Source organism: Brachyhypopomus gauderio, chromosome 1 (assembly GCF_052324685.1).
Source record: "Brachyhypopomus gauderio isolate BG-103 chromosome 1, BGAUD_0.2, whole genome shotgun sequence".
Lineage (NCBI taxonomy): Eukaryota > Metazoa > Chordata > Actinopteri > Gymnotiformes > Hypopomidae > Brachyhypopomus > Brachyhypopomus gauderio.
In genome coordinates, this window is record NC_135211.1 from 54,563,845 (window position 1) to 54,583,873 (window position 20,029).

General features: G+C 38.9%; 1 protein-coding gene across 5 annotated transcripts in view; it reads left to right on the plus strand.

Annotated features, from left to right (window-relative positions):
• The first annotated feature begins 417 nt into the window (after positions 1 to 417).
• LOC143525530 (NACHT, LRR and PYD domains-containing protein 3-like) overlaps positions 418 to 20,029 on the plus strand; it is a 63,863-nt gene continuing 44,251 nt past the window's right edge. For 3 of the 5 annotated variants that reach the window (XR_013133698.1, XM_077019597.1, XM_077019622.1), the window contains exons 1-8: positions 418 to 648; positions 959 to 1,285; positions 1,399 to 1,542; positions 3,984 to 4,038; positions 4,806 to 5,010; positions 6,961 to 8,743; positions 17,547 to 17,717; positions 19,213 to 19,383. Coding sequence is in view for 4 of the 5 variants with exons in the window: in XM_077019597.1 (XP_076875712.1) it covers positions 1,236 to 1,285; positions 1,399 to 1,542; positions 3,984 to 4,038; positions 4,806 to 5,010; positions 6,961 to 8,743; positions 17,547 to 17,717; positions 19,213 to 19,383 (2,579 nt within the window). In the remaining variant the exon portion in view is untranslated. The remainder of the gene's footprint in view (positions 649 to 958; positions 1,286 to 1,398; positions 1,543 to 3,983; positions 4,039 to 4,805; positions 5,011 to 6,960; positions 8,744 to 17,546; positions 17,718 to 19,212; positions 19,384 to 20,029) is intronic. The other 2 variants (XM_077019614.1, XM_077019606.1) reach the window with 2 other exon arrangements.

The window sequence follows — 20,029 nt, forward strand, 5'->3', positions numbered from 1 at the left end:
TGGAGTTAAGGTCTATTTGGAGCTGATCCAGCCTGCAGGAATATGTACTTGACTGCCACGTAACACAAAATATTTCCCATCAAACATTTTGTTTTTTATTGTAAAATGTAATAAATAATTGTATTTTTTTATTAATGACCCACATAAACCGTAAAACTGATTTGCAATTTATTTGTGTTGTTTTATTATATTTTGTGTATAATAATAAAAATGCCCTTTTGGACTAGGGCCGTGTGAGGGGTGGGCGGATGCTTTATGGGGGAGACGCGGAAAGGCATCACTAAAAGGGAGAGCTCTTATTGTGATTTAGGAATCTTGAATGTGGATCTTGTGTTTAAAAATGTCTTTTATAGAATTATTTGTTCAATTAATTGGTTCAATGCAGACAGATTTCTTCATAACTTATAATTAGTAGGCTTGAAAGTTACTGTATAGAGGCAGACAGTTCCCGGAACGCACCCTTCAAAATGAAAGAGTTCCCGGATCATGTTCCGACAGGATCTTGCTCAAATTAAGCCCTGCTGTTTGCCAGAACACTACAAACAGGTAAAACAGGTAAAGGTGAGATGGGTGAGGCCAGGTGGGACAAGACTAAATCGAAAGTAAACAAGAAGAATCACCTTATGAACACAAGACTGACATACGACGGTGAGTATTAACACTGAGAAATATTATAAATGTTACATTATGTACAAAATATATTGTTTTAATGTTTTAACGATAAAGGGGCATAAAGCTGTTTGAATATACGAAAAGGTCTGTGAGACTTACTGCAATATGACAAAATGTCCGAAATGAAAACAGACGACAGATCACATTCTAAAGCGAGTAGAGGTTAAATAGGGTGACCAAAAATGTCCGTATTTCACGTCCTGTCCCAGACGTTTTTTTTTTTAAGTGAGGAAATGTCTTGGTTTTTAAATTACCTTCATTTGACCATTAAAATTTAAATTTACAGACACTAGGGCCCTGTGCACGGTGCTGCCTGTGACGTAATCCCTGAGCCGCATCTGTTTTTAAGCAACATGTAACATGCAATACTCACTGTACAATACAACACTGTATACAACAGTTACAGAAACTGGAAAACGTAATGAACAAATCTGTTAAAATGTCATTTTCCTATAATCAGTGTTTCAGTGTCCTGCTCCTCCTCTTTATGATGAACTGTTGACAGGGAGCAGAGAGCAGCATCTCCAGTGTCCAGCTGTGTGTGTGTGAAGAGGAACAACTCCATGATGGAGCCTCATAACTCCAGCAGTGGAGGAGGAACCTCTGACCCAAAGTGAGGAGCTTTACATCAGCACTTAATCTGAGGAAACAGGAAGAGGGAATATTCAGGATAAATGAGATGTAGTGAAGGATGTAATTACTCAACACTTTTCTCATCTTCATCAGGTTGAAGAGCGTATTTTCAGTATTCAGCCGTGTGTTTATGAAGAGTGAATCATCTCCAGTACCCAGCTGTGTGTCTATGAAGAGTGACAGGTCCATGAATAAGCCTCCTGTCTTCAATAGTGGGCCTGTGACCCCTGACCCACAGTGAGTGACACATTACACACACAGATTCTTTAATCAGACTAAAAGTCTTTTAAGTCTTCATTCTCCACATTTTGCTCTGTCTCTCCCTCCTCAGTTCTTGTGTATGTGTGGAGGGAGTAAATCATTGTGGTTCCTTATTCCCACATTAAAGCCAGTACCATTGAATTATCCTTAAACAAACAAGGAACAGAGTAATAAAAAATAAAGAAGACAGACTCCAATATCACTTGAAGAGAATAACAGGTCCCACTTTATTGTAGATCAACGTTGGTGTACAGTTAAGTCTCTCCCCAACATGAAAGTCTCCAGGGCTCAGAGGAGTACTAATGTTTATTCATACGGTATATTCTGTAACGATGTGACAGATGCAGCAGACACAGGAGGTGGTGCTGGGTCGACTTTAATGTCCATTTCCATCATAGACACAGCACAACTCAAAGCAGTTAAATGCATTTTAAATGCAAGGGATCATAGGAGCGAATAGCACTCTGAACCTAAAGAGAGTCACTCAATCTTGGCCAAAACGGATAAAGAGGGCGACTGGAAATGAGTGACAGGTGCACGGAATGAAGAGAAGTGATCAATAGGCGGGGCTTGTGATCTATGTAGTGAATGGGAGGTGGAGTGTTGTGAAGTGGGCGGATCCCCTGAGGAGCCGGACCGGCCTACCGTGACATATTCTAATCTATTCTACACATTGCCCCTCCTACTCTATTTACATATCTGCTTTAGATTCTACCACCATTATGTCCAATCATCAAGGCTTCACACCCCAGTCATTCATATTCATGTACACATTCATTATATATTTATTAGGTCCAAATGTAAAAGTTCTATCTGTTTAAAGATCCCCTGATCTGGACCTTTATCAAATGAGGCCTTTTACAGTATCATCCTACATCCACAGTTCATCCAGCAGTACGTAGAGGCCCTTTCATTATCTGCCTGTGTTCATGTTATGTCTAAATTCTCCAGGTCTTTCCACCAGTCTGTACATTATCATTGGAGCTTTGTAGAGCTCCTCAAGTTTTAATAATTAATAGTTTCATTCATTTTAATATTCTTGGCTGAGTTCCGAAATGTTTCCCAACTAACTCCCAAACTCCTTCTGTAAATTATTTATTACACAGAAAAAAACATTTTTCTATTAAATGTCTTGTGTTCTGATATATATAAATATATATAAGCAGAGGTGGGTAGGAACGCGTTACATTTACTCCGTTACATTTACTCAAGTAGCTTTTTGGACAAAAATGTACTTGTAAGAGTAGTTTTAATATGAACGACTTTTACTTGAGTAAATATGTGCTGAGAAAAATGCGACTTTTACTCCATTACAATCGGATTTGCGCCGCGCGCTACCGTTACTTTCGTTTTGTAAATAATTCGTCTTTTCAGTGAGAAGACTGACCAACATCTTGTCACCTGAGTATGAGTGACCAATCAAATGAAGCCGATCAGTCACGTGATCACATAAGCAAACTTTCTCCACCGGTAGCAAGAAAGTGACAGAAAAACCTCCTGAGCATCCCTGACCTCATACAGCCAATGTTTACATTACAAATGTGTAAAAAGGACATTTATATAATGCACTGTCAGTTGTGTCTGCCAAACGTGTAGACATTTCAGCTTACAAGAACTCGACATCAAATTTGAGGAAACACGATACGATAAGTTTGCCGTATGTGTGTAATGCTATATCTCTGAGGTATACGTTTGTATGATGTAATTATTAAATGTAACGCAGTGCTATACTAAAAACCAATTCACACTAACAATATATGATGATTTAGTTGAACCAAAGTTTGCTACAAATTGATTCAGTTGGCGTCAAGTTGTAGCTACACGTATTGGCTGACAGTCTCATCAGTTAGTGCCTTTGTGGAACACATTAAAGTTACACAGGCCTAATATTTAGGAACAAACAAAACTACAAATTATTTATAATAAATACATTTTATATATTATATTTTTTATAATAAATTATTTTTGTTATCATTAAAAGTCAGTTTCCAGTAATTCAATTTCCCATGATGTTATTTATTGACACGAGACAGTACTCATGCATTTACTCACTACTTGAGTAGCTTTTTATCAAAGTACTTTTTTACTTTTACTCAAGTAAATTTTTGGGATGCATACTTTAACTTTTACTTGAGTAACATTTGGTTCAACTAACAGTACTTTTACTTGAGTAAAATTGTTGAATACTCTACCCACCTCTGTATATAAGTGGTGCTGTGGTCATAAACTGATCAGTGATGAACGGGGTAGAAGGAGGATGATGAATTGTGCCCTCTAGTGTCAAAAGAGTAAATTACAATATAAGTAGCATGAATGTAACATGTATTTATGAATGTACCATGTTCACGAATGTAACATGTATTCAAGTCTATAAAATGTAGATTTTCCATTAAAGTTGTTGTTCTGTTTGACCACAGTGCCCAAAAGAAACCTGTAAATATTTCTAAAGACAAACTGGAGTCAGTATTCAAGGTGTGTATTTGTGTGTGTGTGTGTGTGTGTGTGTGTGTGTGTGTGTGTGTGTGTGTGTGTGTGTGTGTGTATTTGTGTGTGTGTGTGTGTGTTTGTGTGTGTGTGTGTGCGTGTGTGTGTGTGTGTGTGTGTGTGTGTGTGTGTGTGTAGGGTGTCATGCTAAGCTCCACCCTCTCCTGTCAATCGGCCTGTTTGGTCCCTCTAGCCCCGCCCAGCCTTTCCCTGTTTATACTTCCCATGTGTTTTTCATGTCTGTCTGTCCCTCCTTCCATTCAGTAACTCCACCCTGTGATTATCAGTCCCACCTCTTCACAGTTGACTTCTCTTGTTAGTCTGTCCTATTTAATCTCTGTCCCTTCTCTTGTTAGTTTGTCCTATTTAATCTCTGTTGATTCTCTTGTTCTGTGGTGGTTCTTGTATTGGGAGATATTGTATTATGTTCTGTCTTGAGCTCTGTGGTTGTATTCTGTGTATGTGGATTGTGTTTATTGTGTGTGTGGGAGAAGGGTCTTATCATTAGTGTTTACATCACAGATAATTTATAAAACTTTATAAAACTACCTACAATTGAAACTTTATATTTATTATATTATAATATAATATATTATATATATTAGACTTTTGTACTTAAACTTTTGTAATAAACCATAATGTCCACAGGACCACCCAGTCCCTCTCAGTTCAGTCCTCTCTTATGTTTAATGGATTATCCTGTGTTATAATCATCTGTCTGTAACACTGTAATTTTACTGATACTGGTTATTCAGGAGCTGGAGCACAAAATCATCTCTTTGGTGAAAAATGATTTGAAGAGATTCAAGAATCTTCTGAGTCCAGATTACCCAGCATGCACTGAGAGACAGGTGAAGGATGGGGAGGATCAGAGCAGTGTCAGAGAGGGGGTGATGAAGATCACACTGCACGTTCTGAGGAACATGAACCAGACAGACCTCGCTAACACACTACAGACCAGTAAGAGCTCTGGGTCATGACATCATAGCATCACTTTATTACTTTAGAGGGAGGACACTGTTGGTAAATGTCAGTTCACTTGGTCTGTCCTCAGTTGACCTCCCTTCAGTGTAGTCTGCTCAGGTGCAGACTCAAGACTCTCCTACATTTATTACTGTTGTCATGTGATTGTAGAATGTTGAAGTTTTTAGGATACATTGTTATTCTTTAGAACTGAGATTTGACCAATCAGATTTGACCACAGGTCACTGTCTCATGATATCATACACAGGTGTGTTTTCTATTTCCCTCCATTGTCTCTCAGATGTCCAGTCTGCTAGTTGTAGGTCTCCTCAGTCAGGTGACAGTTACCAGTGTGTGTGGTTGAACTTCAGCTGGTGTAATGGCTTCCTCCATCAACGCATGTGTTCTCCATGTCAAACTGCTGATCATTAAGGGTTATTGATACCCAGACACTCTAACCATCCTCTAATTTAACTCTTACAGTACTTCAATTTCCTGAATGTACTGTATCATGGCCAATCTATGGGGACTAAAAATCTATTCATAGTGATGAATTAATGTTCAATTTATATACTCAATTTCAAGACATTCTTTTTTTATACGCCTTTAAAGATACTCAAGGTCGCTTTACAATTTTAACACAAGTCTTACACAACCAATCACACACCAGTGAGAAGTGTACTCTCCACAGGAATCCACAGCCCCCTGCACTGTAAAAAATAAATTGTTGAGAAAACTTAAAATATTAAAGCAACATTATGCACTAAGATTTTTTAGTTATCTCAACAATTGCACTTGTAGTCATTCTTACAAAGATTTGTTTGTTTAGCCAACTTAAATTATTTTATTCATGCTATTAATAACTTTGTTAAGGCAACATTATGCATTAGTATTTTTCTGTTGCCCTTACTAAACTTTTATTGTTTAGCTAACTTAACTTACTGACTGGCAGTTCTACTTGCCAAAACCAATCCTAAATGACCACATCATTAACATACTGTACTACATATGCCTCAGTAAGACATTAAGCACATGGTATACAAACTTGCATTAATTTATTCCAACCAGTAACCGACAGAACCAACATACTGTTGCGTGAAGCAGCAAACCGATCCATTTAAACGCAACAAGGCTTATTTATTTAAATTGCCTCAGCAGCGTAATCACGAATGAAGCCGAGATCACGCACAGATCTTAGATTTTACTTAGACACGAAACATGAGGGAATGGCAATAGCATGACAACACTACACAAACATGGCATGGGATAATTCACACAGTACAACTACATAAACTGATGAAGGCACATAATCAAGTACACAATCAGTCAATAAATGCACAACATCACATTAACGGCGAACAAAACCGGAGCCGCAGGGGCTCATGGGAAGTAGCGCCGTCCCCCAATGGGCCTACGCTACAATACATATCCTGAATATCACTCCACATTACACATTCAGTATGGAAATGTAATAAAATCCTTAATGAATACTCTCAAATCTCACTAATTCAAAACAAAAGACCTTCAGATGCTAAATTCTCAAAACAAATTCCAGAAACCGCATATGGAGCACTGTGCAAAGCCCCTGGTGTGCAGGCTGAGAAACCCCGCGTTCCACCTTGTGCCTTTGTGCGCATGTGCACAAGCCTAATGAACTCAGACAAATCCTGTAACAGCAAATTGATTGTTCTGGTAATTCAAAGAATTGTGTAGGCACAATATCAGAGTGAAATCTGTTGGCCTGACATGTTTTTGCATTTTCATGCTAAGTAATCCACATTTCTTTGTTTCAGTAACTCAAAATCTCACATCAGATGAACAAAACGTAGTTTTTTTTTGTGTGGGGGACTGTAATAATGATGTCTTTTCTTGTATTTCCTGTGATCAGTCTGTTATGATTGATCCTAAAGACATTAACATGTGTGCTGTTGTCTTCCTCTTTATCAGAACTGGTCCATGCTTGCTACAGAAAACTCAAATCCAAACTGAGGGAAAAATGTCAGAAAATTAATGAAGGAATCTCACAGCATGGAACCACAGCACTTCTGAATGAGATCTACACAGAGCTCTACATCACAGAGGGAGGGAGTGGAGAGGTGAATAATGAACATGAGGTGAGACAGATTGAGACAGCATCCAGGAGACCAGCAACACAGGAGACACCCATCAAATGCAGTGACATCTTTAGACCCTTACCAGGACAAGACAAAGCCATCAGAACTGTGCTGACTAAAGGAGTGGCTGGAATTGGTAAAACAGTCTCAGTGCAGAAGTTCATACTGGACTGGTCTGAAGGAAATGTAAATCAGGATGTTCTCTTCATATTTCCACTTCCTTTTAGGGAGCTGAATTTGATGAAGGAGAAAAAGCTCAGTCTGGTGCAGCTTCTTCATTGCTTTTTTCCAGAAACACGTGAATTACAACCAACTCACTATTCATACTACAAAATTCTGTTTATCTTTGATGGTCTGGATGAGTGTCGTCTTCCTCTAGATTTCCAGAACAATGAGAGCTTGTGGGATATAAGAGATTCTGCCTCAGTGGATGTGCTGCTGACAAACCTCATCAAGGGGAATCTGCTTCCCTCTGCTCTCCTCTGGATAACTTCTCGACCAGCAGCAGCCAATCAGATCCCTCCTGAGTGTGTTGACCAGGTAACAGAGGTACGAGGGTTCAGTGGCCCTCAGAGAGAGGAGTACTTTAAGAAGAGGATCAGAGACCAGAGTCTGGCCAACAGAATCATCTCACACACAAAGTCATCAAGAAGTCTCTACATCATGTGCCACATTCCAGTCTTCTGTTGGATTGCAGCCACTGTTCTAGAGAGGATGTTGGGTGAAGCAGAGAGTGGAGAGATCCCCAAGACTCTGACTCAGATGTTCACACACTTCCTGATCTTTCACATCAAACAGAAGCACAAAAAGTATGATCAGAAAAGTTACACTGACACTCAACAATCTAGAAAACATGTTTTGGCACTGGGAAAACTGGCTTTCGAACAGCTGGATAAAGGCAACCTGATCTTCTATGAGGGTGACCTGAGAAACAGTGGCATTGATGTCAGAGAAATGTCGGTGTATTCAGGAATGTGCACTCAGATCTTCAGAGAGGAGTTTGGTCTACAGCTGGGGAAGGTGTTCAGCTTTGTACATCTGAGTGTTCAGGAGTTTCTGGCTGCTTTATATGTATTTATTACCTACGTCTCTACTTACACCAATGTGCTGGAACAGCAACAACCTGGATTGGAACACAGAAACACATTGTCTGACTTCCTCTGCAGTGCAGTTGACAAGGCCTTACAGCGTCAGAATGGACATCTGGACCTTTTCCTCCGCTTCCTTCTGGGTCTCTCACTGGAGTCCAATCAGACTCTTTTACGAGGATTACTGACACAGACAGGAAGCAGCTCTTACAGCAAAGAGAAAACAGTCAAGTACATCAAGGAGAAGATCAGGGAGAATCCCTCTCCAGAGAAATCCATCAATCTGTTCCACTGTCTGAATGAAATGAATGATCATTCTCTAGTACAGGAAGTCCAAACATACCTGAGCAGAGGAGGTGACACTCGCCTGCGTGAAGCCAAGCTCTCTCCTGCTCAGTGGTCAGCTCTGGTGTTTGTGTTGCTGAACTCAGAAGAGGAGCTGGATGAATTTGACCTGAGTAAATATGACCCATCAGAGGAATGTCTAGTAAGACTGCTGCCAGTGGTCAAAACATCCAGAAAAGCCATGTGAGTATTTTCATTCAGAGATTTACAGTGGACATAGCACTGGATGCTCCTGAATCAGAAGGTCTATGACAAATGAAAAAGAGAGTGAGAGAAATTTAGAGAGAGAGAAGGGTAGAGAGGCCCTACAATAAAAAGAGAAAGAAGATTCGAGAGAGAAGAGTAGAGAACCTGCATTAAAAAGAGAGAGAACATTTGAGAGAGAGAGAAAAGAGTAGAGACCCTACATTAATGAACAATTTCACAAGATACTGACACCACTTGATAAGGTTATTTATCAGGAAACTTTACTTGTGGTAATATCTTTTAATTTTATTATTATTTTGGTCATTAAATTCCAGCTTACATGAACATTTTACAGTTACCTTTTATTTCAGCAGATAAAAGAATGGTGTACTTACATAAATTAACAAACAACATTTAAAACAATGTAAAAACATTAACCAAAACAATAAAAGCAATAATAAAAGCTCAGCCATAATACATACTTTCAATCTCTATTTTGACAGTTGAACTCCAACAATCATGACAACTGAACTGACTCTAAAAAAATATAAAAAACACAAAAAGATGGTTACTATGGATTTTTACAATGTTCTCGAAGTTGAAAAGATTTACATTAAATGGGATTCTAAAATATAAACAGTAATGTGAACTAACAGCACTAGTTATCTTATATCATTCTCAGTTTATTGTGTAGTATGGACTGTAGCAGCACGTGCCAATTAAAAGATTCAGATTAGGATTGCTTGGGAAAAATGTTTTTGTTTCATTTACACACCCAGTAGAAAATCAACAACTTGAAAAATTTAGCTACACTGAATATGCTTCTACAACGAGAACTTTTAATTGGCTAATACAAAGCACAAGGGCCCAGAATCTAATACTTCAATAATCGTTACAGATCATAAAAGGGCTTACACACAGTTGTTTAAGGCATTTTCAACAGTAACAGTAAGATGGTAAGGGTGCTGAAAATATTTTAAGAATTGCGCCTAGCTATATGAAACAATCACATCAATTCTATCACTGTGCACTTGTGTTCAGTCCCAGTTCACTCACTGTTAGCTGTCACTACATAACAGTTTATCATTAACTTTATCAAAAAAGATGTCATATTAGGACACATCCAGAAGGAAGAAAATTCCATAACTCCAGGTTTTGAACATTATGGCAGTTTCTCTCAATGATCTTGTTAGGCATCTGTCACGTAGGGCTACGCCCCCTCTCCTAGCTGTCACTCCAGTTTCCCTGTTCCTCGTATCTGTAGTTCCTTGCCGGTTAGTCCCACCCAGCTTGTTTGTTTCTATGGTTTCCCATTGTCTTCCACACCCTTGTCATCAGTGTTGTCACCTGGTCCTAGTCTAGTCCTGTGTATTTATAGTCCTTGTATTTCCCATGTCTGGTTATCGGTTGTTTTGTGCATTCATGTTCCTTGTGACATCTAACGTTCGTAGTTTTCCATTTCATGTCTCGTTGTTTTCCCCATGATCTCTGTGTGTTCCTGCCTGGTCTGTGAGTCCTCCTAGTTGTGTTTGTAATCCATGTCCGGATTGCCTGCCTGTTTTGACCCGTGCCTGTTACCTTGACCACGTCTTTGGAATTCCTTAGAATAAATCTCGCTCTCCTCAGCGTTTGCGTCCGCCTCCCTGTTCTGCCTCGCGCAGATCGTTACAGCATCATTAAACCGGTGCCCACTGCCGCATCTGTGAAAAGAGAAAATCAAATGTTTCTGTTTTAACCTGCAACCTGTAGGCTATATAATAATTCTGGGACATCGTGTGCACTTTTTAATCAATTTAGAATGCATAACTGTAACGACGGTGGTAGGGACGCACACACCGTGTTAGAGAGAGCGAGAGAGAGGTGGAACCAAGTGCCACAATAAATAACAGAACTAAAAGGAGCGCCTGAATAAACACGGACTGCTCAACACGTAAAAAGAAATAAGGCAAAAACAAGGACGTCAGGGGAAGGAGCTGACTAATAGCAAAAAGGCTATTCAAACAAAAAACCCTTCCCATACGAACAGCAACGGGATAGGAAGGTAAACAGGTTGAGGAAAACTTGAGGGAGGTCAGTAAGGGACGCAGGAGAGGACTTGAAAAAAGACAGAGAAGAGAGATAGGTGGCGAGACACCTAAAGAGGCAAACGCTGCAAAACAGAGTAAGAGAGAGGCTGAGAGCGTAACGGCATAACCACAACGAATCAGCAATGATCTGTCTCCACTGGCTTCCTTAAGAAGCCATGGCAACAGGTGAGACAGATCATTGCTGATTGCGTTGCCGGAGTCTAGGACTGGCTCGGGTGCCCCTTGTGGATGTAGACGGCACGGCATCCGAGCCAGCCCTGACAATAACATTGTAACGTAAAATGCAAAACAATTCTGAAATCACAATAACCCCAAATATCAGACAGTTTTGTTTGACATCCAGGAAGATACGAGGCATGTTGGTCAGAATTGGGCCTGATTTTGGCACCTGTGTATGGTTTTGACTTTGACATTTTTACAGGGCTTGCAGCTGTAGAGTTCTTGCCCCAATATTCAGTTTCTAAAGTAAACCCATCCATTTCTGACCAGGCTTTTATTGGAGTTTGTGATTGCTTAAAGTGGAACAACTTTCAAAAGTGACTGCACATAAGCTCATCATGGGACCATTTAAAAGTCATACAAATGTTTGTATACATAACCAGAAAACATAGCTGTTTATCAAGTTAAGTAGTGAAATAGTATTACTCATACTGGTGCCTTGATTTGTGTGCACATACTAGTCTTGAAAGAGGAGTTAGCAAAGAACATAGTAGAGGTGAAACAAGTGTAGATAGGGTGATGTGTCTGAAGATAGAAGTAGAAGGTCTGACATTGAATGTTGCCAGTGGTTATGCTCCACAGGTTGGATGTGAGGAAGAGGAAAAAGAGAAGTTTTGGAAGGATCTAGATGAAGTGAAAGTATTCCCAGTGAGGAGAGAGTGGTGATTGTAACAGACCTATATGGACATGGTGAAGGAAACAGATGATGAGGAAGCAATGGGTAGGTTTGGTGTCAAGGAAAGGAACCAGGAAGGACAGATAGTGGTGGATTCTGCCAATAGGATGGAAATGGCTGTAGTCAACACTTATTTCCAAAAAGGAACATAGGGTGACCTATGAGAGTGGAGGGAGGAGTACACAAGTGGACTACATTCTGTGTAGAAGACGAAACACAACAGAGATTGGAGACTATAAGATTGTGACAGGAGAGAGCGTGGCCAAACAGCATCGTATGGTGGTGTGTAGAATGATGTCAAAAAAACGTAAAACCAGAGAAGACCAAATGGTGGAAACTGAAGAAGGAAGGAATGTGGTAAAGAGTTATTAGAGGAGCTGTTAAAGGCGCTGGGTTAGACTTGTTAAGGATAGGAATGGTAATGTTTTAACAAGTGAGGAGAGTGTGATGAGAAGATGGAAGGAGTACTTTGAGGAGCTAATGAATGAAGAGAATGAAATGGAATTTTTAAGAACAAGGGTGATGTACAGAGTTGTAACAACTACAATGGAATTAAGTTGATGAGCCATACATTGAAGATCTGGGAGAGAGTTGTAGAAGCTAGACTTAGACAAGAGGGAACTATTTGTGAGCAGCAGGGTGTCATGCCAAGAAAGAGCACCACAGATGCCAACTTTGCTTTGAGGATGGACAAGTACCGGTAGGGTCAGAAAGAACTCCACTGAGTGCTGTCTGCTTTTAGAGCTTGTCAAAGCAAGCTATGAACAAAAGGGAAAGATCTGACTTATTTTTATATTCCCTCATTCCGTACATGGAAAAGGATACTGGTTTGCGTTATTTTTAAGGAGGCTGCCGGTCTAATTAATTTACATTTCAACACTTTAACATTGTTGGATATCCTGATAGCGATGTGAAACACAATAAATTAAGATTCAAATACAGAAATGTAATGTCTCTCTGAACAGCAGCATGTTAATTTGTTTTGTTTTTTACTGTGTAATCAATCCAGAATAATTCCAAATATTTTGCAGGTTTATTCAACAATAGATGAAATCTAAAATTAGATAACACGTGTACAAGTAATAATAGTGCAAACATTTTGTGCAAGGCTGTGTGCTCTCAACATTTAGTAATAATAAATAATTGTGACGTCGGGTGCAGCGCAAAGGATGAGACACAAATCCCGGCTTGGTCACAGACGTCACGTTTATTGCGACACAAAATAGCGCAGTATGCGAACGTTTAAAGACGTAACGTAGACAACGGTCACAGAAAACAGTCAGACTCAGACAACGACGAGCACAGGACACTGCGCGAGCGCACATTAAATAGACAAACCACATTAGCCCCGCGTGATTACAAGACGATGCACAGGTGAGACGGATATTCACAAGACATAACCGCACCCACAGACCTCCACAGACGCAGACGAGTACACGTGGACCACGTAAACACACACTCAAAAGGGAGGGGCCGGGATCCTCACCGTGACAATAATAATAAAACATAAGTAAATAATAGAAAAATAAGGTTAAAGAATAAAATACAAACAAAAGCTCTCTTTTCTGGTAATAGCACAAACTTTTTATAGCTAGAGCTCAGCATCACAGAAGCAACATAGCCAACATAAAAGCACAAAAACTTGCAGTTTTTTCTAAAAGTTAGGTATACTCTGTAAAATGCTGTTTGTCTGTACAACCTAAAAAAAGACATTAGAAGTATTTATTTAAAGTTGATTAAACACTTGGCCTTGGCCTCATTTTTTAAATTATGTTTATACTTTCGAGACTGACCTTAGCGCGCGACTCCGCACAACTCGCGTCATATTCTTTGCAGTGTTGTCCGTAACGATATGTGGTAGTTATAAAGAAACACCCCTCAAAAACGGGAAGGAACATTTACCTGACCAATTTTAATGTTGCTTTGTGTTTCAGGTTTGAAAAGTGCTGGAATTTAGGCTAAAGTACTTGAAAATGCTTGAAATTGAAACTACTTCGTTTCACAACTGTCTGACTGAACAGTTCTCCTGTATTACGTTGAAATTCCAGGACAAAATATGAGAGAACGTGAAGACGTTAAGATTGGGCGTTTTGAAAATAAACAACCATTAAATAATGTGATAAAAAACGCCATGAACAGATTAAAATAAACTGGTTAAAACACCTTTGAAACCAAAACTACTATAACACAACGTGTCAGACAACAACTTGTCGTCAGAATGCTACTCATAATAAAATAATTAAACACTCCCGGCAAAGCAGCGATTTTTGAAAAAAAATAAAACTAAGACGTACCTTCAGGTGATATTGAACATTGACACTTGGCGTGAACTGGTGCTTCTGTGCTTCGGTGCTTCAGTCGGTCTCGCTTTTACCTGCGACTCTGTGAATAACTGAACGTAACGTCTCCAGGCACCTGGCGCTCAAATTCAAACTAGTGATTCTCGGCATTCATTGGCTGAACAAACCAGGCACCCACGATTCTGTCCAATCACCACACAGAACTGTTTGCTGATCTGTTTCCTGATGGATGAATGTATGGATGGGTCGATCTCTTCTCTCCTCTCCTCTCTCTCTCTCTCTCTCTCTCTCTGTGTGTCTCTGTCTCTCTCTTTCTCTCTCTCTCTCTCTCTCTCTCTCTCTCTCTCTCTCTCTATTTCTCTGACACCCCTCCGCAAACTTATTGCTATATATTGCAAAGTTTTAACAGGTTAGCTTATGGGCCTTTCTGAAAAAAAATCTCCTAATGCCTTATATCTTTGCGCCTTCTCACGAAAAGCCCTTGATTGATTGAGGATTGAGGGACCAAATATTTTATATTATTCACTTGCTTGAGCAGAGTGGAGCAGTATTGTGTTCTAAACTTGTTGCTTTAAATGTCATTTCAAATAAAAGGCTGTTGTTCAGTACTTAGTGTATGTGAATCAATTTACAGCTGGTTTGGTAGCAGAGTTATTAATGTATATTTAGAGAATTGGAAATGGGAAATTTAACATATTTTACTTCAAATCTTAATTCACTATAATTCCAGCTTTGGTCAAATGTAGATGTTAGGCTGCTGTTTTTGGTTAAATATAATTTCTTTGATAACATGGAATTTTAATATGCCATGAATTTACTGTTTGAAAATGGAAAATTACTGTGAAGTTACAAAAGGTATTGTTCTGTGTTTTTACACTGAAAACTGCATTTTTACACTGATAACTATTAAATTAAAACTCAAGACCCTTAAAAAAATATACAATCCTGTTATAAAACAAGAAATTCTTGTAATTTAAATTTACAGACTTTGACTGTATATTTAAAGGAGTTTTCTTTAAAAAAGTCATTTTCCTGTATTTTACAGGTATATTCTCTTATTCTGAAAAAGACAGAAAAATACTGTATTTATTTACAGTAAATATCTGTTAAAAAAATGTTTTTTTTTACAGTGCATTCCTGCTTTGTATAGGCCAACAATTTTGTTCCTGACATCTTTAGACAAGCGCTTTAGTCTTGCCCATGGTGGAGATGTTGGAGTGTCACTGAAACTGTTGGCAGGGGTCCTTTTATACAGGTGACACTTTGAGACACGTGTCTCTCATCTAGGTAACGACTTCACTGTGATTAGGGTGTGTCAGTGATCTGTGGGAGCCAACATTAGTCATGGTTTTACTAGGGGATACTTATTTCCCTCAATGAAATGCAAAATATTTTTTAATTCTCATTTCATGTAATTTTCTTCATTTTTCTTTTGATATTCTATGTGGCATTGTTAAAATAAAGCTGGCATAAAATTAATGACAAATGACAAACTTTACTGAACCCACGAGTGGGAAATTCAGTTTCCCTAGGACCCCGGTGTAAAGCACCGAGAACCTAGAGTGGCCACAATTCAGGGTGCCGCCGTACAGATTAGGGAGAAACATAGAGAGATAAACATTAGAAGGAGACAAAAAAATATGACCACAGATTATTCTCATGAACAGGACAACAGTCTGTGTGCATGCAAAAAATCCCCATAGCACATACAGCATTGATAACACAGACAGTAAGCAGTGAGAGGCGTGATTCATCCAGATGGGGAGGGGGGGGGGGGGCAGAGGCCTGGCACACAGTCTTTGTGTCAAAGTTCACGGTGGAAGGCGAGAGCCATCTCTAACAGTCTCTGTGTGGGGGCAGAGCCGTAGAAAGAGAGAGTTGCGACACTCTGTGATCTCGCCGCTCAGAGGTCACGTGGTTCATGGAGGACCGTATAGTTCCAATCAAACACGAACACTGAATGGTTTTAAACGGGAAAGACATCAGCGGTTACCGTATTTCTGGTAAATATTACAACATACAGGGTTGCCAACACGCATTTGACCGTTTTCACACGCTCTCACGCCACACTTCCGATATCTCACGACGAAAAAAAATATCCAGTTTATTTACCTCAGATCCACAGATGTGATTCAATACGTTACTAGCTCGCTAGCTCTGGCGCCATCCACCGGCGATATAACACTTAATCTGCTTTATATCAACTTAATATTTATATCAACTTTCAATAAATATTTATTGATATAATTTTTTATAGTATCTTTGAACAAAACTAGAGTTACAAATAGCCTGTTGAAGCAGCCTGCACTATTAAAGGTTCAGGCATAGATTTATTTAGTCCACAAAACAACACTAAAAACACATTTAACATTTAATACATAGATTTATTCTGTAGTCTACACTACAACACTAAAATAACATCATTAAATACATAAATTAATTCATTAGCCACATTACAACACAAAAATAACATCATTAAATACATGTGTATATGGATGTGTGTAAGTGTATACATAATGAAGGTGTATATAAGGGGGTGTGTGTATGTATGTAGGGGTGTATACATGAAGGTGAATGTAAATATGAGTTTGAGTGTGTGTGAGGACAGCTGGTTCTGGGTATGGGGCTTGTCGTGCCTGGTCCTCTCCCTGCTGCTCCCCTGTGGTTACTTCTCCCCTTTTTTCTGTCTTTTCCCTTTTTATTTTCTCTCCCCCTCTTTTCTCTTCTCCTCTTTTCTATATTCTATCTTCTTATGGTCCACCTATCCCCAATAATTGTTATCGCTATTGCACTGTGTTATACAGAATTGTTATCATTTGATCTGTACGTAAAAACAAAGTTGTCCTCCAAAGATGGGGGGTGGAGGTGGTGGAAGTTTTATTAATTCATTCCAAATATTTTCTGTCAAAGTTAACTACACGAACACACAAACACTCACACACACACACACTCCTAAAAAGAGCCTACATATTAATCGCAGATACACACAGACTTAAAAACACTTTGTTTATTGATGTAAATGGAGGCAACAACTGGGCAGAGGGATCCAGACATAATCCAAAGTCAATGTCAAAAAAGCACTCCAGGTCAGGTATACACAAAAAGAAGAAAAAACAGGCAGAGGTTCAAAAAGGGAGAATCCAGGAGAGCAGTGAACTAGACAAACTGGGTCGAACCACAAAGAGAATAGAATACAGGAAAAAAATGCTTGGCATGCTTTCAAAATGTCGGCAATACTTCACAAAGAGTTTAGTGAGTGTCCTGATATACACTGCTCAAAAAATAAAAGAGTTTAGTGAGTGTCCTGATATATATAGTAGCCTATGATAAGAACCAGGTGTGAACTAGCACTAAGGGGAGGAGGAACGGGTCAGACGACATGGTGCATTCTGGGAGTTGAAGTCTTCAGGGTTGAGCTGCATGACAGATATAGAGGATAATTTAATCAGCAGTTCAGATTCTGGAATCCAGCATCATCTGATTGATCTGTATTTTGTACTGTATTTACTCCTTTACAGACTGTCTGACTGTGGTCTCACTGAGGAGTCTTGCAAGTCTCTCACATCAGTTCTACAAAGAGAAAACTCACTGAAAGTGCTGGAGATTAATTATAATAACCTAAAAGATTCAGGAGTGGAGCAGCTCTGTGCTGGACTGAAGAGTTCAAGCTGTAAACTGGAGATTCTCAGGTGAGTTTTCTGTCAATATTAATCTGGAATGGAAACAGTGAAGTGTGATGACACTACAGAGTTTTTATACATATTAAGATAAATATTCATGTACTTTTAAAAGTAAATTTCCTTTTTTAAAATAATAAACCTCCTTTGAGTACAGTATAAAAAAATCTACCAAAATGCAATGCAAGACAATTTCATTCTTTATTATTTTATGAGGTTTTCTTTCTTTGTTAATTCCAAATATTTTCTGTTAAAATTAACTACATGAACTTCATTTCATTGACTGACCACATTGTGGAGAGAAAGAAAAATGTGTGATGCATGAGTAGATTTCCAGAATCTCCTAGAAGATAAATGTAACACACTAAAGAGACTCAGATGAGCCCTTGTTCAAATGCATGTGGGTATTTATGGAAACACACACACTACTACACCTAGCTGAACACACACAATCCTACACAGAGCTGAACACACACACTCCTACACACACACACACACACACACACACACACACACACACATACACACACACACACACTCCTACATAGAACCAACAGAAACACACAGCTTGTAAAACAGCTCTGCCCCAAGTGTCTTTTTATTGTTCCAAATCCAGACGTCCACATCCACACTACTGTGAAAGAAAATGTGGCAATATCTTTTAATTTTATATACAAATATGACAAATACCCCAATATTAAAATGACATGTTGTGTAAAAACCACATTTTCAGTGCTTGTGCACATACATTTGACAACATTATATCAAAGTTCAGAGCTAAGCAGTTTAGGATTATTAGGTTTAATATTGCGGAGGGTGTTTGGTGGTGTAGGATCATATGTGAGGAATGGATATGAGATCTCACCATGACAGTAGTTTATTATAAAGCACAGGGTGAAGCCTCCATTACAGTTACTGGCCTCTGCTTTGATAATTTTTAATCTGTTAATGCAATTAATTTCATCCTATTTTACAAGATACTGTGATGCAGGGTACATATTAGTCACAGATGCACACAGAGTTAAACACACTTTGTTTATTGAAGTAAATGGAGGAAACAACTGGGCAGAGGGATCCAGACGTAATCCAAAGTCAATGTCAAAAAAACAGTCCAGGTCAGGTACACACAAAAAGAAGAAAAAACAGGCAGAGGTACAAAAAGGGAGAATCCAGGAGAGCAGTGAACTAGACAAACTGGGTCGAACCACAAAGAGAATAGAATGCAGGAAAAAAACATTTGGCATGCTTTCAAAATGTCGGCAATACTTCACAAAGAGTTTAATGAGTGTCCTGATATATATAGTAGCCTATGATGAGAACCAGGTGTGAACTAGTACTAAGGGGAGGAGGAACGGGTCAGACGACGTGGAGCATTCTGGGAGTTGAAGTCTCCAGGGTTGAGCTGCATGACAGATACAGAGGATAATTTACTTAGCAGTTCAGATTCTGGAATCCAGCATCATCTGATTAATCTGCATTTTGTACTGTATTTACTCCTCCTTTACAGACTGTCTCTATGTGGTCTCACTAAGGAATCTTGCAAATCTCTCATATCACTTCTACAAACAGAAAACTCACTGAAAGTGCTGGAGATTAATAATAATGACCTACAAGATTCAGGAGTGAAGCAGCTCTGTGCTGGACTGAAGAGTTCAAAGAGTAAACTGGAGATTCTCAGGTGAGTTTTCTGTCAATTTAATCTGGAAGGGAAACAGTAAAGTGTGGTGACATTACAGAGTTGTAATAAATATTAAGATAAATATTTATGTCCATTTACAAAGTCAATTTCCTTTTTAAAATAATAAACCTCCTTTGAGTACAGTATAAAAAAATCTACCAAAATGCAATGCAAGACAATTTCATTCTTTATTATTTTATGAGGTTTTCTTTCTTTGTTAATTCCAAATATTTTCTGTTAAAATTAACTACATTTCATTGACTGACCACATTGCGGAGAGAAAGAAAAATGTGTGATGCATAAGTAGATTTCCAGAATCTCCTAGAACAGAAATGTAACACTCTAAAGAGACACAGATGAGCCCTTGTTCAAATGTATGTGGGTATTTATGGAAACACACACATTACTACACCTAGCTGAACACACGCAATCCTACACAGAGCTGAACACACACACTCCTACACACACACACACACACACACACACACACACACACACACACACACACACTCCTACATAGAACCGACTGAAACACACATCCTGTAAAACAGCTCTGCCCTAAGTGTCTTATTAATGTTCCAAATTCAGACGTCCACATTCACAGTACTGTGAAAGAAAATGTTCCAATATCTTTTAATTTCATTTA